Source organism: Trematomus bernacchii, unplaced genomic scaffold (genome assembly GCF_902827165.1).
Source record: "Trematomus bernacchii unplaced genomic scaffold, fTreBer1.1, whole genome shotgun sequence".
Taxonomy (NCBI): Eukaryota; Metazoa; Chordata; class Actinopteri; order Perciformes; family Nototheniidae; genus Trematomus; species Trematomus bernacchii.
Genome location: NW_022987578.1, coordinates 437,959 through 458,152, shown reverse-complemented (window position 1 = coordinate 458,152; position 20,194 = coordinate 437,959). Strand labels below are relative to the sequence as shown.

Genomic DNA, 20,194 nt, shown 5'->3' with positions numbered 1-20,194 from the left:
GCTCTGGGGGCGAGTATTAAATGAGATCTCATGTATCGTGGTGATGTAATAATGTGGGCGTGGCCGATTACATTTTCTGAATTTACGATGATCTAGAATAAGCTACAAACGCTAAACTGCGTACACACGTCACAACTCATGACCTTTAATAGAACGTACAGAACATTTGTACATTTGTGTTGAATAGCATTAGAAACGGGCAAAAGCAAACAAATACAAACTCTTCCTGGAGAGTAGGTCGGAAATAAAAAATAATACAGATGGAATAACCCAATTTCAAATGTAAAGCTAATGTAACTCTAATTTGCAAATTAATAGTCTGTAGCTCAAACGACAAGTTTGTCGGTCAAAAGAGAACAAACCATTTTTTACAATTTAAATTTGTCAACTAAACATTGTCTAAACTGCTCCAAACCTTACATGAGGGTCCAGTCCTGAGGCTACCCAAGCATCAATGCCCAGACTAAGTCCTAGCAACGCCTTTTTGAAGTGGAAAATGTGGGGGAAACTTCTGTGTAGCAATGCAGTGGGAGTCACCGACTCAGGAAGGAGACACGGTGAGAGTTGATTAACTTGATTAAAGTTTGAATGCATAGAGTAACAAACTTACACATTTTAGGCGAATCCGTTATCTTTTTTTCTAAACATAACCAAGTGGTTTTGTTGCCTATGTGTTTAGTTTTGTTTCAATTAACAAAGTTAACCACATGTTTAAAACTGAGACATTTGGTCACTTCTGGGTGTGCTGTAAGAAGTCTTGACAATCACAAAATCATGTTTAGCGGTCAACAAACTGAGTTTCTGTGTGGGCCTGGGGCTGTGGGACATCTGAGAGGAGGGGCACTAATGTGTCCTGTGATGTTCTTGTTGTGATGAGCATGTTGTTGTGTTTGTGTGAAGGTGGAGGCTCTGCTATGGATCAGTGTGAGGACCGAGAGGAGGGAGCCCCCCCCTCTCTGTGTGGGGAACATGACAGCCAGACTAAAGCTCAGAGGTGAGATCTCCAACTGTCCATGACTCTTCTCCATGTCACAGCTCAGCACTCATTATTCACACAAAGCTCTGTGTTGTGTTCCAGACCAGAGGACACACACTCTGCTGGACCTGGACCTGGACCTGGACCTGGACCTGGACCTGGACCTGGACCTGGACCTGGACCTGAAGCTGGACCTGAAGCTGGACCTGAAGCTGGACCTGGACCTGGACCTGGACCTGGACCTGGACCTGTAGCTGGACCTGGAGTAGTAGTTTATTTGCCTTAAAATAAATAGTATTATTGCTGAAAAACGAAGAAAGTATTTTTTTGCATGAACCCATGTTATTTCAGATGTAAGATTATATAATATTTTCTGTTGGTATCTTTTGGATCTCTGCAGGGAGAAAATATGGCGTCACTGAAAAAGATCCTCTTCAGTACTTTAGAACGTTTGGGGAAAGTTGACTTTGAAGAATTCAAGTGGCTCCTGCAGGAGAAGGTCCTAGGATTTGAAGGAATCCCAAAGAGTCGACTAGAGGATGCATGTCGGACACAAACTGTGGACCATATGTTTCTGAACTACTGCATTAACACTATTAAAGTGACCAGAAACGTTTTGAAGGAGATGAATCAGAATCTTCTGGAGGAGAAATTATCAGAAATCACATCAGAACCGACAGGTAAGTCATTAGTTAACGAACAGTTTTACAAACAGGGAACCTGAGGTCAGGTAAATCACAATGATAACATGAATTGGATGTGTCCTCCTGATATACCACACAGAGAAACACCCCCTGCTCATGGTGTCAGGGATTAGGTACCCCCATGGCCCTGAAAGCTCAGTGGTCAGGGTCAATAGTTTCTGTCAGGGTCACTTTTTAGATCAGCTACTTAGAAAAAAATCAACTCTATTAGGCAGACCAGGTCCTCATCCTGCAGCCAGGCACCGGGGTCTACACACCACTGGGTCTAAGGGTCTAATCAATGCCAGTTGGATTGTAGGTGAAGGAGAGGAACATGGTATACAAACTTCAAACAGCCGTCACCTCTCTGCTGGGGACGGATCCGGTGTTGGTGTGGGAGGTGGAGCAGGACCAACTAGACAAAGTTGGGCTCACCTCTACACATTGAACCGGCTCTGGAAAGAAACTCCTGGATAGGGATTAGACTCTCTCCTTTTCCAGAGTTACCCAGGTCACCTTTGAGGTTCATGGAGATGAAAGCTGTCCCTGTTCTCTCTGCCGACGCATCAACCAACAGTTCAGTGTAACTTGCTCTCTTGCAGTCTCTGGGTCAGGGCACCAGCTGGGGATACGTTCAGTAGTTAGCAGTGTGTGAAAAAGCACACGTCTGATCGTCCGGCGTGTTATTTACAATATTGGACAAGTACATCTTTCCATTGACGTGTCCGACCGACAAGTGACGTTTTTCCCCATATTTATTCAAATTATTTATAAATTCAGCTTACAAAAGGCAGAACTCATTCTTAAATTGTCCGTGTCCGCTATTGTTGTTCAAACAAGAGCCGGCTCTTTTAAGTGAACGAAGGGAGCCGGCTCGCGCCTGCGAACAAGCCGTTTTTTATTTTTTATTTGTTTTTGTCAAGTAATACAAAACAGAATGATATGATGATCTCCGCGCTACAGGTGATCCGTGCATGCATGCAGTGACATGTAATATCCAAGTATTAGAGACGGTTGGATGCTGCTGTTCTGCACATTGCAATATATTTATTTTCACTGTTATTTATTTATGATTATCTTTAGGCTCAGCAAAGATTTCATGTCTGCTGTTGCTGTCTTTTTGTCTTTAGTTAATACTGAGAGCCCTGCTGTTTTGTCAGGGCTTTTTCTTTAAAAACAATTAAAAAATGTCGATGGTGAAATGGTGTGTTCAGTTAGCAAGGAAAAAAATTGAAAAAAATTCTGTCAGAAAATAGTGGATTAAGGGCTTGAAAGGGGACCCTACAATTGATGTACTGATGGGCCTGAAAAGGGGTATGTAAAATAATTTTAGAACAAAAAAAAACAGGCAAGTCCAGATTGGACAAGTGAAAAATGTATTCGGAGTAAATTGCCAAACTCACTTGTCCATGGACAAGTACTCTCTAAAAACGTTTTCTTACACTGAGTTAGGCTGGGGCTCCACATATGCTAGGAGGGGTCAAAAGAGTTTTCCATCCACCCTGTTTTATGGACGAAGGGAAAGATTATTACTGTGACCCCCAGGGCGTCTTGTTGATAGTAGGCTATTGCAGGATTACGGAGTATTGGGACAATTACTAAGAGCAATCCACTTCCTGTATAACTGGAGTGACAGCTGAGTCCACATCCTCAGAGGTCTATCTGCCAGGGTCGTGCCTCGTCTTCCAGCAGCAGGAATAAGAGTCGGTCAGGTTTAAGGTCATGGTTCTCTGGGGACAACAGATTGTTCACCAGAGTGGGAAATAATAGAAAGAAGGAACAATATTTTTGGATAGCTACAGATGATTGAGATGCAGCTTCGATCCGACAACAAATATCCTACTATCCTTTCAGAAATGTGTAAAGTTAGGAACAAATATTGTGATGGATCTTTTATGTTAATTTGAGTATTGTCTCAATTGTGATTTTATTTTTGTTCATTCAGAGATTCTTACTCAGTGCCAAAGGACGCTCAAATTAAACCTGGAGAAAAGAATTGAGAAAATCATGGAAACGGGTAATTCAAGACCTCTAAATGAAATCTACACGGAGATCCACATCACCAAGGGAGAAACTACAGCTGATGAGCATGAGGTCAGACAGATTGAAACAGCATCCAGGAAACCAGACAGACCAGAAACAATCATCAGACAAGAAGAACTCTTTAAAGCCTCACCTGGAAGAGATGCACCAATCAGAGTGATGACAAAGGGAGTGGCTGGCATCGGGAAAACAGTCTTAACACAGAAGTTCACTTTGGACTGGGCTGAAGGCAAAGCCAACCAGGACATCCAGTTCACATTTCCATTACCTTTCAGAGAGCTGAATAGGCTGAAGAAAAATTACAGCTTGGTGGAACTTGTTCATCACTTCTTCGCTGAAACCAGAGACGCAGGAATCTGCAGGTTTGGTCAGTTCTCGGTTGTGTTCATCTTTGACGGTCTGGATGAGTGTCGACTTCCTCTGGACTTCCACAACAATGAGATCCTGACTGATGTCACAGAGTCCACCTCAATGGATGTGCTGCTGACAAACCTCATCAGGGGGAAGCTGCTTCCCTCTGCTCGCCTCTGGATAACCACACGACCTGCAGCAGCCAATCAGATCCCTCCTGAGTGTGTGGACATGGTGACAGAGGTCCGAGGGTTCACTGACCCACAGAAGGAGGAGTACTTCAGGAAGAGATTTAGAGATCAGGAGCAGGCCGGCACCATCATCTCCCACATCAAGACTTCACGAAGCCTCCACATCATGTGCCACATCCCAGTCTTCTGCTGGATCTCTGCTTCAGTTCTGGAGGACATGTTGAAAACCAGAGAGGGAGGAGAGCTGCCCAAGACCCTGACTGAGATGTACATCCACTTCCTGGTGATTCTATCCAAAGTGAGGAACGTCAAGTATCATGGAAAAACTGAGGGACATCCACACTGGAGTCCAGAGAGCAGGAAGATGATGGAGGCTCTGGGAAAACTGGCTTTTGAGCAGCTGCAGAAAGGCAACCTGATCTTCTATGATCACGACCTGACAGACTGTGGCATTGATATCACAGAAGCATCAGTGTACTCAGGAGTGTTCACACAGGTCTTTAGAGAGGAGAGAGGACTGTACAAGGACACAGTGTTCTGCTTCGTCCATCTGAGCGTTCAGGAGTTTCTGGCTGCTCTTCATGTCCATCTGACCTTCATCAACTCTGGAGTCAACCTGCTGTCAGAAGAACCAACAACCTCCCAGCAGTCTGAAGTGTTCAGACCCAAACCTACACGAATAACCTCCTTGCTGCTTAAAATCCTCAAACCTAAACGTACACTAACCTCCCAGCATTCTGAAGTCAAACCTACACTAACACATCTCTACCAGAGTGCTGTGGACAAGGCGTTACAGAGTCCAAACGGACACCTGGACTTGTTCCTTCGCTTCCTCCTGGGTCTTTCACTGCAGACCAATCAGAAACTCCTACATGGCCTGCTGACAGAAACAGGAAGTGGCTCACAGATCAATCAGAAAACAGTTGAGTACATCAAGAAGAAGATAAATGAAGATCTGTCCCCGGAGAGAAGCATCAACCTGTTCCACTGTCTGAATGAACTGAATGATAGTTCTCTAGAGGAGCAGATCCAACAGTACCTGAGTTCAGGAAGTCTCTCCACAGATAAACTGTCTCCTGCTCAGTGGTCAGCTCTGGTCTTCATCTTACTGTCATCAGGAAAAGATCTGGACGTCTTTGACCTGAAGAAATACTCTGCTTCAGAGGAGGCTCTTCAGAGGCTGCTGCCAGTGGTCAAAGCCTCCAGGAAAGCTCTGTAAGTGGAGATACAAACAACATTGATCAGTTTTAAAAATGATAAATAAAATAAATTGTGTTCATTGCTAATTCTTCCCCAGACTGAGTGGCTGTAACCTGTCAGAGAGAAGCTGTGAAGCTCTGTCCTCAGTCCTCAGCTCCCAGTCCTCTAGTCTGAGAGAGCTGGACCTGAGTAACAACGACCTGCAGGATTCAGGAGTGAAGCGGCTGTCTGCTGGACTGGAGAGTCCTCACTGTGAACTGGAGACTCTCAGGTCAGACCACAGGTTTTTTTGTTGTTGATAGTTTTAATTTAAAACCTGCTCATCCAGCTTCAGGTTCATGTTAATAAAGTTGGTCAACATCTGTATCTTCATGCTGACATAATCAAAACACTGAGTTTACTCTATTCCCTGGTTCCAGTCTCTCAGGCTGTATGGTCACAGAGGAAGGCTGTGTTTCTCTGGCTTCAGCTCTGAGCTCCAACACCTCCCATCTGAGAGAGCTGGACCTGAGTAACAACGACATGCAGGATTCAGGAGTGAAGCGGCTGTGTGCTGGACTGAAGAGTCCTCACTGTGAACTGGAGACTCTCAGGTCAGACCACAGGTTTTTTTGTTGTTGATAGTTTTAATTTAAAACCTGCTCATCCAGCTTCAGGTTCATGTTAATAAAGTTGGTCAACATCTGTATCTTCATGCTGACATAATCAAAACACTGAGTTTACTGTATTCCCTGGTTCCAGTCTCTCAGGCTGTATGGTCACAGAGGAAGGCTGTGTTTCTCTGGCTTCAGCTCTGAGCTCCAACACCTCCCATCTGAGAGAACTGGACCTGAGCTACAATCATCCAGGAGACTCAGGAGAGAAGCTGCTGTCTGCTGGACGTGAGGATCCACTCTGGAGACTGGAGACACTCAGGTATGGACAGACAGACTGAAGGTGTCTCTAATATCTCAAATGTCCTGTTCTTCTTCTCATTTATGACACAGTTATTGAAATTATATTTCATTGAGTTTTTACACCCTCATTGACGGCTGAGTCCACTCTACTCTATAACGGACGCAAGTGATCAACAGTGGTTCAGTTTGGATAGTTCTGACTGTGTTCGGGTAACGGCTAACAGAGCTAAACTCACCGCAGGACTCAGATTCTCTGTTCAGAGGTTACAGGCTTACAACACAATCTACCAGTTATGTTTTATAATTGTATCTTGATTATTTACTGGCCTGCTTTGGCCGATGATCAGCATATTACCTAGTCGCTGATGGGAAACCGAGATTGACTTTTTGTGATTCTTTATTACGTAAACTTATGATCGACACGTCCAGGTGCGCATCCTTTTTTCTCCTCTTAATGCCATCATGAACATCAAATTCATGTTGATATCAGCAGGAGGAGAGCTGGTAAACTAAGCCGTTAGCTGTTAGCCATTGACTGTAAGCAGGTAGCTGTTAGCAGTTGGCTGTTAGCAGTTAGCCTTTAGCAGTTAACTGTTAGCAGGTAGCTGTTAGCAGTTAGCTGTTAGCAGTTAGCCTTTAGCAGTTAGCTGTTAGCAGTTGAATGTGTACGGGATGCCTTGCTGCACATTATCCCGCTTATTACACGGCTACATGATAAACAAACTAACTACTAAGACTCCCGATATGAATTCAGATGATTTTATTGACTTGAAAATGATGGTCATGGTTCCGGTGACGTCACCATACCGAATGGCAGCCTAGTCTAGCTTCTCCCCCGGTAGGAGATTCATTTTGCCTCGTTTAATTGCCAAATAAGAAATGTCTCTGTAAAATTAGAAATAGTTAACGGGGCGAAGATGGGAAGAAAGGACGGACAAAAGAAAAACATTGGCTCAGAGTCTACCAACGAAGAAAAAACAACGAACAACTCGCCTGCACAGGTCGATGATGAGGAAGCTAGCGCAGAGCTGCACTTGGCTAACTTAGCTAAAGTTCTGGAGGAGATACGGGACTTTCGCAAAGACACAAAACAACAAATAAACTAAATTAAATCTGAGCTTACCAACGTCAACGTTAAAATAGAGGAGGCAGAAATGAGAATTGAAAACGTGGAAGGTGCTGAGCAGGATGATAAAGGTAATGAATCAGCAAGAAAATAAACTGACTGACCAAGAAGGAAGATCCGGACGGGAGAATATAAGGATTTATAATGTCCCAGAGGGAGTGGAGGGGTCATCTATGGTTGACTTGGTGAAGAGTTTACTACAAGAGGCACTTGAGATCCCCCCCGCCACAGGGAGGACAAGCAACTACTCAACTAAAGACGATATTATACGCAAGCCAGGACTGCTGTACCAGACTGCTGTGGAAGCATCCTGAGACGTGAAGGACAGAGGACTGCTGTCACCGTGATCACACCGAGAGAGAGGCTGAGCAGCTGTCTGTCTGGGAGACGCTGGGAGGAGAGGAGCGAGGGAGGAATATCAGGGAGAAACTTCCTTCAGAAGACAAGTCCCATCCACCTGAAGAAATTAGGAATACATACCCATTGATATGGCACACAAAATCCATCAAGTATTTGGGCATTAACATCCCTAAAGATCTTTCAACATTATTCGAATGCAATTTCCTACCTGTAGAGAACATAATGAAGGAAGATATAGCAAGATGGAACCTAATTCCTTTCTTTAATATTTCTTCAAGAATTGAATGGGTTAAAAAAGATATACTACCTAGAATATTATATCTATTCCAAACCCTACCTAAAGAGATCAACCAAAGTCAATTTAATGAATGAGATAAAATGATATCAAGATATATATGAAGGTAAAAGAGCGAGGGTTCGTCTCAAAACTTTACACCTGGCCAAAGAAGAAGGGGGATGGGGTTTACCCTCTCTCAGAGATTACTATTTCACAACACAGATAAGAACAATGATATGCTGGAGTAACCCAGCATATGATGCTCAATGGAAACATATAGAACAGAAGGTGTACTCCCATACAGGCAATTATAGCTGACAATAACCTACACAATTTCATAAACATTATTGAAAATCCATGGGTGAAATGTTCTCTTAAAATGTGGAAAACTATTATAAAAGAATATAAATTGGAGAATGAAAGTATCTTTCTCAAATGGTGTGCATATGACTCAGATTTCATGCCTAACAGATTGGATACTAGATTTAGGGACTGGGCTCTAAAAGGTCTAACAGCTCTGTGCAAGCTGATGAAAGGGGGAGCATTGCTCAGTTTGGATACCCTCAAAGAGAAATACACTTTGGAGAAACAGGACTTTTATGGATATCTTCAGGTACGGCATTATGTTCATTTGAAAGTGGAAAAAGTGTCAGGCAAGTGTAGGTTTGATAGAAATGTTTAGGAAAGCGTATAACGCAGATGTTAACGGTAGAACCGTATCATGTGTATACAAAGGATTGACAAACCTTAAAAAACACTCACTTACATAATAAAGAAGATGGAGCAGGAAGGAGGGATACATATATCTGGAGAAGAATGGGTAACAATGTGGAGATATCAATGGAAATGTACCAGCTGGCAGAACTGGAGGGAATATACCTGGAAGAACCTGATAGGATATTTTATTCCGCCCTCTCAGAAGTCCCACTATGATAGGACCCCCCCCCTATATGTTGGAGGAACTGTGGTAACCAGAATGCAAACCACTTCCATGTATTCTGGGACTGTCCAGGTATCAAAGACTACTGGAAGGAGATACACAACGCCTTACAAGACATTTTCAAAGACATAATACCTCTAGAGATCAAGATGTTATACTTTAGGAATTTGAGAAAGGACAAATACTTATTGAACATTCTGCTGAAAAGGCATTAACCAGGAAGTGGTTATCGAAGCATAGCCCGACTCTAAATGGATGGATGGACATCTCAATGGATATTTATAATATAGAAAAGATAACAGCATCTGTCAATCATACATTGGTCAATTTACTCCAACCTGTGAGAAGTGGACTCACTTTGTAAAGCCCTAAAGGCCTGACTTAGTTTCCACAGATCCAGAACTCTGCTGTAAAGAAATGTCTACTCCCTAATTGTTCACTGTTGTTCTATTTTATTTTCATTTCTTTCTTTATGTCTTTCTCCTCTGTGTTTTTTGTGTCATCATGTGTATATTGCTGAAAAGAGCTATGAACAGATGTATGTCCTTCATGTAAAGATGCAATGTACAATATGCTGAGACAATGTTTGACACTAAACGCCAACAAAAAGTAAATAACAATAAAAAAGCTTGCTCTAAGAAAGTAACCTCTGTTCCACGAGGTACCAGCAGCTAGGACTCATGTTGGATAGAACATCATCCTGACTGTGTTTCTTCCTCCAGGCTGGACCATGGTGGAGAGCAGAGGTTAAAACCAGGTGTGAGGAAGTGTAAGTGTGGATCAGTCAGCTTCTCTCTAAAGACAAAGATGATGGAGGTGGTATTTATTCATTAAAACATGACTGGCATGCATCGCCTTTAAACTCTATAATAATAATAATAATACATGACACTTATATAGCGCTATTATAGAAAGGATCACTAACAGAGAGTAAAGCCTTCAGGTGGGTCCAGGGGCCTCATTTATAAAGCTGTGCGTGCGGCACGTCCTACGCCGGTTTCCCTTTATAAATCACAATCAACTCGAAATGCGGCGCAGCTTTTGCGAGCTTCACGTAACGCCCATATTTGCCTATAAATAGTCAAAGAAACGCCCCGTATTAATATTCATTCAGACTGACTGCAGAAGAAGATCGCAGGGAATGACGACAGAACAGCTAAAAAAGACATCTCACACCGAGTCAGATTTTGGTTCTTTTGGGGAGGTGGAGATAAATCACATTGTTTGGTGGATGCAGTTTGAACCAGAGTAGCAGCATGGAGGTCGGATCGTCACCAAAATAAATAAATAAGTGGTCCGAAAAAAGTTAATGACAAAATACACATAACCTTCCTCGGTCAGTGTGTCAGTGTGTTTGTACCGGGGACAGGAGACCTATCTGGTGGTTTGTGTTCCAGCTGTCAATCAGCTGTGCGCTGCGTCTCCACTGCAGCCTGTGCGTCTCAATCCCCCGCAGCAACTCTATCCACCACTTAAATGAAATCAAACTAATGTTTCTGTACAATTCACCAACATGGTGTTCTCTTACTTTGCATACCTGTGTTTTACGAGCGACTTATCAAGTCTTGGCAAACGGCATAAAACATGATTAAACATGATAGTATATAAAACCATGCTCTTATTTATACTACCTATAGAAAAGCAAAACGGCCTCAGTTGAGACGTAATTCTGTCCTTCTGCTTACCGCATCATTTATGAGAATACAAGTCATAACATTAAGACAACATGGTACACACGAGGTGCTCTTAAATAACATATCAGTATTTATTTATTTCTCCAAGTTATGTTTTTGTGTACACTGAGGAGTCTCAAACAGGCGTTTGTTAAATCATTTTAAGATTTAAAGGGGACCTATCATGCAAAATGCACTTTTGTACGTCTTTTATATATGAATATGTGTCCCCGGTGTTCCAGGGAACTCACCAAGTGTCAGAAAACACAACCCTCTCTATTTTCCTCCATACCCAAATCTCTAAAAAAAGGGCTGCAACGGATCTGATAAAAACTGATCCAGATTTGAACACTGTCCTGACGTCAGGACGGTGGCGCTATGGCTATTGTACTGGAGACGCTGTAGTACATATGCCAGGCCTGTAAGTGGCGCTGTAGTCTGCCACAAAAGCAGCGAAGAAGACTTCCCGCCCATAGTTACCATGGTTACCCTTCTGTTTATTCTCCGCTGTGGCTTTCTTTCTCCCTCCCCGAGGCAAGCGTTTGCTCCCGCTGCTTTAATTCAATGCAATCCCTCCCCGTCGAGGCAAGCACTGTAATTCTCTCCGGTTAGTCCACCAGCAGATGACAAACACCCACCTCTCCGCCTCTTCCAAGGAACGAGAGGACCGTGCGGCAGAGTTTCAGTTTCAGTTTCTTTCACCGGTCAAGATGTCCGTTAAAGTTTAAATCTTCCGGACAAAATTAGAAAAGTGCCGGTCAAAGGTCTTCTTTGTTATTTATTGAGCTTTAAAACAAATGAATAACGACTCTATATAATAAAACACGGAGGACGGAGATCTCTTTTTCTCCCCCTCTTCTGACAGCCCAGCAGCTGATCAGAGCACGGCTCACCTCTCCTGCAGGGGGGCGTGGTCAGCAGAATCAGACCCGTAGACAGCAAACAGCACATAGAGCGAAATGCATGATCTGTTTGGTATTTTGAAAACAGAAACGTATAAATATACCTTATATAGGTATGGCCCTACAATATATAATTTAAATATAGCATGATAGGTTTCACTTAAAGATCTAAGATTTAAGATCTTCATATATGATAAATGAGAGGTAACATTTTATTTATGGTATTATTTCCGAGAGAGAGAGAGAGAGAGACTTTTGACTTTTAATAAAACCTTTATTTAAGTCATTTTAAATAAAAACTTACAAAATCATCACATTCATGACACTTTTTTTTTTTAAATATTCATATCATAGCTCACACATAGAAAACCAATTTTTTTTTTTTATTCAGCTCCAGTGTACCATCTTCCCTTGCCGTACATAGAACGTGATTGACCCCCCAAAGAGTCCTGAAAGCAGGCAGGTTGTTGGTCACACTGTAAAAGGCATGTTCTACTTTTAGCCGAGCAGCCACCAAACCCTTCACACTCTGAACAACATCTGCCCTAGCATCTGGTTCTTCCTGCTCCTCCAAATTGCTAGCTTAGCAGTTGCAAAGATAGCATTAATCAGAGTGAGAGTTACTCCTTTTTTTGCCACATATTTAGGCCCATATACAAAGAGTGGAAGTGAAAACACTTCCCCTAACCCTTCCACCCATCCTTTCAGTAGCCCAAATGAGCCTGCTAGCCGCGTGCAAGAAACTACCAGGTGCTCAACTGTTTCACTCTGCTGGCCAAAAGGGCACTCCTCCCCAGCACTTGGGTCAAGGTGAGCTCGGTGTCTGTTTGTAGCTAAAGCTCCATGTATAATCCTCCACTGGAGTTCAGCCATCCGTTTTTCAACAGGACGCTTATACAGGACCCTCCACCAGCCTTTAGGGGTAAAGTCTGAAGGGAACAACTCGTTCCACCTTGACTCCTTGACCTCAGCCAGAAGACGGATGTTAAGAGTCTTGACACAGCACTGGTACAGCTGCTTTTTCCCACAGGAACTGAAACTGCCCAGAATTGGAGTTTTTAGCGAGAGAAGTTTTCCACGCTCCTCTTGCCACTCTCCGACAGCAGGACTAACGGTGAGTGAGGGAAACTCATAGTCATTTTCCTCTTTCCAAGTGTCCAATCTAGCAGGATCCTCAATGAATGCCCTCTCTGGCGCCGACAGGGACTGCATGATGTCTTCAACGATCCTCTGTAGCACTCTGGAAGACCTGATGTTTATGGTGTTACAAAGAGTTTGATGTTCTTGTTAGATGACCCAGCTTAGTGATGCCAACCTCAACAAACTTTGTTCCCAAAGCTACAGATGAAAAGGTTGCAGTTGGGAAGAGGTCATTCTTTTGGAGTGGCTCCTCGAACAACCACATTCCCGGTCTCTGGTCCGGGGTCCGTGTGACCTTTAGTGTCTGCCAGGCGTTAAGAACTGATCTGTAGAAGGATGTAAGTCCCGTCAGGTCAGCTTCAGTCGTCCTGATTAGGAAAAGGTGTTTATCCATCCCAAGCCTTCCAGCCTTCCTGAGGAGTAGCCGAGCAGGATCCAACCAGCGCTGCCCGCTGCCGTACAGCAGTCTCTGAGCAGGCTGCAGTCTGAAAGCAGCTGTTCTGGACTGGATGTCTATCAGCCCTTGCCCTCCCTCTGCCACAGGGAGATACAGGGCCGAAGCCTTCAGCCAGTGTTGTCCAGACCAGAAAAAGTTTACAAGGCACCGCTGTAGTTCTTTCACCAGCCCTGGTGGTGGTGCCAACACTATGAGCTTGTGCCAAAGAGAAGAGGCAACGAGATTATTCACAATCAGAGCTCTTCCCCTGTATGACAGCTGAGGTAGCAACCATTCCCATTTAGACAACTTAGCTTCCACCTTGTCAAGCACTCCCTCCCAGTTCTGTTTTTGAAACTCCTCAGTCCCTAACTGCACCCCTAGGACTTTAATCCCTCGTCTACCCCACCTGATGCCGCCAGGAAGACTAGGAATGTCCCCTACTCTCCACTGGCCCACTAAAACAGCCTCGCTCTTTCCCCAGTTGACCCTGGCTGAAGATGCTTTTTCGTAAAGGGCAAGGCTTTCTTTCAGTTCCTGAACATCTGTGTGACCCTGGATAATGATATTAATATCATCTGCATATGCTGACACAACAACAGGAGGGCTGTGAGACATCTCTGGTAGACAGAGACCCCTCAGTCGGCTCCTCAACCTGCAGAGAAGAGGCTCAATGGCAATACTGTAAAGCTGACCTGAGATAGGACAGCCCTGCCTGATCCCCCTCCCAACCGGCACAGGGACACTCAACCCTCCCCCCACTTTTATTACACAAAACGCTTCATGATACAGAATCCTTACCCAGGACAGGAACCCCTCCCCAACACCAAAAGCCTGCAGTGTGGTAAAGAGAAAATTGTCTTCTCTTGGTCAATAGATATGATGCCAGCATTGATATTATACAATTTACATTGTCAAACACATCCCTCATTCAAAACAAACTATCAAGCATAGACCTATCTGGCACACAGTATGATTGATCCACAACAATTCACTGACCAATAAACAGTTTTAGTCTGTTTGATAAAACCTTTGAGAGGATTTTGTAGTCCGTACATAAAAGAGCCACTGGTCTCCAGTTTTTTAAAGAGGTCAAATCTCCCTTTTTAGGAAGCAGAGAGAGAACTGCCCGCCTGGAGGAAGCTGGGAGCATCCCCTTTTCAACACATTCTTTAAAAACATCCAAAATGTCCTGTCCCATAAGACTCGAAAAATGCTTAAAAAAGTCGGATGATAATCCATCTATTCCAGGAGCCTTTCCTGACGCCATCTGAGACACAGCGGCAGTTAGTTCGTCATGAGTCAGTTCAGAGCTGAGCATGTTCTGTCCCTCTGAGCTCAGCTGAGGAAGTCCCTGCAGAAGCTCTGCAGCAGAGTCCACATCACAGAGCTGAGCGTGTTCTGTCCCTCTGAGCTCAGATGAGGAAGTCCCTCCAGAAGCTCTGCAGCAGAGTCCACATCACAGAGCTGAGCGTGTTCTGTCCCTCTGAGCTCAGATGAGGAAGTCCCTGCAGAAGCTCTGCAGCAGAGTCCACATCAGAGAGCTGAGTGTGTTCTGTCCCTCTGAGCTCAGATGAGGAAGTCCCTCCAGAAGCTCTGCAGCAGAGTCCACATCACAGAGCTGAGCGTGTTCTGTCCCTCTGAGCTCAGATGAGGAAGTCCCTGCAGAAGCTCTGCAGCAGAGTCCACATCACAGAGCTGAGCGTGTTCTGTCCCTCTGAGCTCAGATGAGGAAGTCCCTCCAGAAGCTCTGCAGCAGAGTCCACATCACATTCATCAGCCTTGAACAAATCTGTGTAGAAATCTTCTGCATGCTTCCTCATCTCAGCCGGCTCCGTGGTCACCTCCCACCACTGAGTAAGGGAAGACAAGCCATCTTTCCTAGATCTCCAGTAAGCCCAACACATTTTAAAATGTTCACAGAAATTCAAATCCTGTAACAATCTATTATTAAAATGCCAAAAAGATCTGGGTTTTCCGTTGGAAGATAAGATCAGCTCCATCAAAACTAAATGATGGTCTGTGAAAGCCACAGGGATGATCTGACAGTTTGTAACCCTAGCAGAAAAGGCCTTGGGTAAATCAAACCTGTCCACTCTGGCTGCACTAACTCTACCATCTGATATTTGAACCCATGTGTATTGCTTGCATGTAGGATGCATCCTCCTCCACACATCCACTAAATCACTTTTCTTTAGAACATGAGACAATACAGAGGAAGACTGAAGATGTGGCTCAACTCCAGTCCTATCCAAAGTCAAGTCAGTGCAACAATTCCAGTCTCCGCCCAAAACAATAAACTCCCCTTGACCAATATCACTTATTCTCTCTTCCAATACTTTAAAGATCTCTTCACGCTCAGAGCCTTGGTTTGGTGCACATTAATAAAGCTAATCAGAAACTCATCTATTCCAGCTCTCACTAGAATAACTCTACCCTTCACTTCCTCTGTGCTGGATATTATCTTTATATTTCAAAGAGGGGAGAATAAAATAGCTGCACCTGCACCCGGTGTTGTATGATCATTATTTACGACTCCTTTTTTTAGCCACTTTGGTCTTGGTGCTTAAGGCGCCGTTTACACGAGGAGAAAACTGCTTGTATCTGCATAGTTTCGCTTGCGTATAGCCCTATTATTTACACGAGGCCGATAGAAACTGACCCCACAAACAATAACGGGTCCCAAGGTGGATAGATTTGCAAACGAAACGCTCTGGGGGGTCAACCGAGTCCGTGTAATCACCTCTATACAAATATTTCCTGAAAAAATAACGATAGCCCCGCCTCTCCCCGCCTCTCCTGCTCACTGCTGTAGCAACTATCAAAAATAGCTGTGTTAATTAAACGCACAAGGGGTTCTTGAATGAAATAATATTATAAAAGGCAAACCAGAATTGTTAACGCCCAATATACTCCTTAAACAAAATAAACAGAGTCAGATTTCATGCATTGATCCATTATATTGACAAAGGAGGATCTCACCTGGTGTTTGTAGAGAATATCTCTCTCTTTCTGAGCCGTCCTCTCCACGGAGACATGCTTCTTGGTCGGGATGCAATATCCACAGATTCGGTTTCTTTCAGTTTCTTTCAGTTTCAGTTTCAGTTTCGGGGCATAAACAGAAGGGTAGCCATGGCAACATTGCTGCGGGGCTGCTCGGTTGCTCTTCTTCGCGGCTTTTGGTGTATTTTGGCGGAAGTTACAGCGCCACTTACAGTCCCAGCATATGTACTACAGCGTTTCCAGCGGCCTCGTTTGAACAGACACGTTAAATGAAACAAATGCATGTGAACGGAAGACTTTTTTGAATACGCATACTGTGCATAAACGCAAACGGTCCCGTGTGAGCGGGGCCTAAATGCAGTGATGTGTTTCTTGAGGCGATACCGTCATCAAGAAAAGAGGGGGAGAGAGAGAGAGAGAGAGAGAGAGAGAGAGAGAGAGAGAGAGAGAGAGGAGAGAGAGAGAGAGAGAGAGAGAGAGAGGAGAGAGAGAGAGAGAGAGAGAGAGAGCAGAGTGTTACCCCTTAGATCAGGTCTCTAGTGATGGTGTGCTCAAAGTGATTGAAGCATGTCACTTGAACATGTGCAGCTGGAGTCTTTCAGCAACTGGGTCAGAACCTGCTGAACTAGCTGCATCACCTTTAAACTTTATAATAATAATACATGACTCTTATAGAGCGCTGTTATAGAAAGATCACTAACAGAGAGGAAAGCCTTCAGGTGAGTCTGGTGATAAACTGCTGTCTGTGTCTCTCCTCAGATTCCTGTGGACTCACCCTGGACTCAAACACAGTGAGCAGATACCTCAAACTGTCTGAGGACAACAGGAAGGTGACAGGTGTGATAGAGAAGCAGCCATATCCTGATCATCCAGAGAGGTTTGAGTACTATCCTCAGCTGATGTGCAGAGAAGCTCTGACTGGTCGCTGTTACTGGGAGGTCAAGAGGAGAGGAGGGGTTCATATAGCAGTGACTTACAGAGGAATCAGCAGGAGAGGAGGCGGAGGGGACTGTGTGTTTGGATGGAATGATCAGTCCTGGAGTCTGAGATGCTCTCATAGAGGTTACTCTGTCATGCACAATATGAGAGTAACAAGCATCTCCTCCTCCTCATCCTCCTCCTCCTCCTCCTTCTCCTCCTCCTCCTCCTCCTCCTCTCGTAGAGTAGCAGTGTATCTGGATCATCCTGCTGGCTCTCTCTCCTTCTACAGAGTCTCCTCTGACACACTGACCCACCTCCACACCATCAGAACCACATTCACTGAACCTCTCTACGCTGGGTTTGGGTTAGTGTTAGATGACTCCTCAGCGTCTCTGTGTCCTCTGTAGGAGGAGATCACTTCCTGTCCTGGGTTTAAGGGTTGCTGTTTTAAATCTGGCTCACTGATTGTGTCTTTACTGTCAGAAGTGTTTTTATCAGAGAGTGGGTACTTGTAAAGACCTATGTAGCAAAGTACGCACTTCCTCTTTCGAGGAGATGAACATCTGTTATGCACTTCCTTGCGGGAAGTGAACATTTAACCATAAAGCAACAAAGAAGGACACCTGATGTGACAAACCACGTGAACAAAGAGGATATAAGGAGACTGAAGAACATTTGAAATCAGTTCCTCTTGAACTCAGTTCTTCTTGCAGAAGACTGAAGAACCCCCGATACTAACTAGTAGTGGGGCAAACCTAGACGGAGCAGATATCATCTATATCTGAGCTAAACGCAGTTCATTATAGTGTGTGGTGTTATAACTTGTGAAACTTTAAATAAAACGACCTGTTCACACTTGTGAGAGGAAACTAAAGTTCACGTAGCCCTTCTGATTATTGCTGGATAAGTGACAAATGAGACGGAAATGTAACCTGTTCCCACATAGCTTGAGTCCTGAGTCCAGACTGATTCCAGCGTCCTGTCTCCTTGGCTGAGGATCGATCCCTGACGGAGTCTGCAGTCTCCCAGAGAGAACAGCGGGTAAGTCGCACCTAGGTAACTCTGTTGCTGAATTCTGGGTCATATTGGAGGTCGCCGTGATCGATTGATCTGAAATACGGCAGCAGTGCTTTACGGGTATTGAATCCCAAGGTTTCAGAGGTGTGTTCATTAAGGTCTGTGATCAAAGTCTAAAGGGAGAAACTAACAGGGGAAAGTTAAATGGTGTAAAATTGATGAATGGAGGTAGTATAGAAAGAAGGGAGTTTGTCGGTACCTCGAGGTGGTGTGTGAGGACTGAGTAAAAACCGTATCAATTACACAACTTCAGATTGTGTTCCTTCTATGTTTTACTCCTCCTTAGGCGCGTTCACACCAAGTACTTTTCCCACAGTAGTTCATGAGAACTTTAGTTCATGAGAGTTCTTTTAGTTCTGACGAACTAAAGCATATCGCGTTCACACCAAAATGAGTTCCTGGGGGTGGATTAGGCAAATGAGCCGCTGACGTCACTTATTCTTCTTCTGCTTTGGGTTTACTGGCAGGCCGCAAACAACTTCACGGCGAGTACAGTAGGTGGCGGTATGCACCTTAAAGTTGCAATTCGCCAAAAAACCGAGAGAAGAAGAAGAAAAGCTTCCGCTTCCGCTGTATGCTTCTGTTTACCTTCCGACCTCAGACACGGTATGGAGTTGACGTTATGGTGGTCGTGTTATACAGCTTCGTAACTGAGTTATTTAAGCCAATAACTCAGCCACAAATAAAAATACAGATCGACCATTCAAATGCAATAGAAATGCTGAGTCGGAGGCGAAGGCGGTTAAGAAGCCTTAATAAAAGGATTGGACCACGAAAAGCACACGCTATGGACATGTTTCGATAGCTGAGGATGATGACCGTTATCACGCCCAAAGAACAGCAATGGTACGTTCATTAAATCACATTAATACTATCTAATGTAGGATTTATGGAGTTATGTAGGGCTAATTTGTGTCTTTGTATGTATTCCAGATATGCGAATACTACGGAACGCGTCGTGTCCCGCGCTCTCTCTGGGTGAACAATAGAACCTCGGCCTGGTGCACACCAATGTGCAGTGGATCAAAGTGGATCTTTTCAACTCCTCTGTATTCGCCTGGAAGCAACCATTGGGGAGACGCAACCTAAACAAATCGCCACGGGGCAAGACACGCGCACAGCCCTTGAGGCATCTGAACAGCATGGAAATTGTAAATTGACAATAAAGCTGATCTTTTGTACTGTGCATTTGGTTCTCTCTTTTATTTACCACAGTCAACAGACACAATTACAATAGTGCAGACACATCTTAGTGCAAAGATGAAATGTCAGTATCAAAACAGTACTCATACTGTATATTTGGATATTAATATGAGTATATTATGTTAAATGTGTGTTAAAGACAATGGGATGAGGTTGAAAGCTCTTTAAAAAGCTTTTGTATACCATCTTTACTGTGATAAATACATACATGTTAAGCATGCACACCTGAAGAACTACTTTACACACACACAGGTTAGTCTGTGTACCGCTGCACTGCTGCTGGTTTAAACAAAGACAGTCATGATGCTAGTGCCGTGCATGTAGGTTCTCTTTTATTTATCAGAAGCAGATCAATAAGTGTCAGTAGTATCAAAACAATATAATAACAGTGGCAATATATATATATATATATATATATATATAATAATAATAGGTAGGCTCAGCAGCAGACACACCTTAGTGCAAAATTAGGTGTCAGTATTAATAACAGTGGCATATATATATAATCACAATAATACAAAATGAACTGTCCCAGGTGTAGGCAATTTGGGGTGAAGTGTCTTGCCCAGGGACACAACGACATCCTGACTGCAGTGGGGTTTGAACCTGTGCTCCCCTGATCCGAACACCAACGCACCAGACCACTGCACAACACGCCTCCCAACAAGTCATTGTACAGTTTATCGACGACAAGTTTTTCTTAATTTTTGTATTGAAGGCCTGTTGGATTTAATCAGCTCTCTTAGCACTGCCAGAAGCCCAGCCTGAAAGGTATTTTGTTGCTCCACCTCGATTC

General features: G+C 43.9%; 1 protein-coding gene across 2 annotated transcripts; it reads left to right on the top strand.

The window, feature by feature from the left end:
- The first annotated feature begins 1,217 nt into the window (after positions 1-1,217).
- On the top strand, positions 1,218-17,992 carry LOC117479854 (NLR family CARD domain-containing protein 3-like). 2 transcript variants are annotated; one of them, XM_034126957.1, is made up of 8 exons: positions 1,218-1,244; positions 1,377-1,656; positions 3,605-5,459; positions 5,542-5,715; positions 5,864-6,037; positions 6,186-6,359; positions 9,766-9,812; positions 16,957-17,992. In XM_034126957.1, the coding sequence occupies exons 2-8, from the start codon at positions 1,386-1,388 to the stop codon at positions 17,523-17,525; spliced, it is 3,264 nt and encodes a 1,087-aa protein (XP_033982848.1). In that variant the 5' UTR covers positions 1,218-1,244; positions 1,377-1,385; the 3' UTR covers positions 17,526-17,992. The 2 variants fall into 2 exon arrangements, with proteins under 2 accessions (XP_033982848.1, XP_033982849.1); XM_034126958.1 differs by lacking the exon at positions 1,218-1,244 and having other exon boundaries at positions 1,270-1,656; positions 3,605-4,899; positions 4,987-5,459.
- Positions 17,993-20,194: the final 2,202 nt, after the last annotated feature.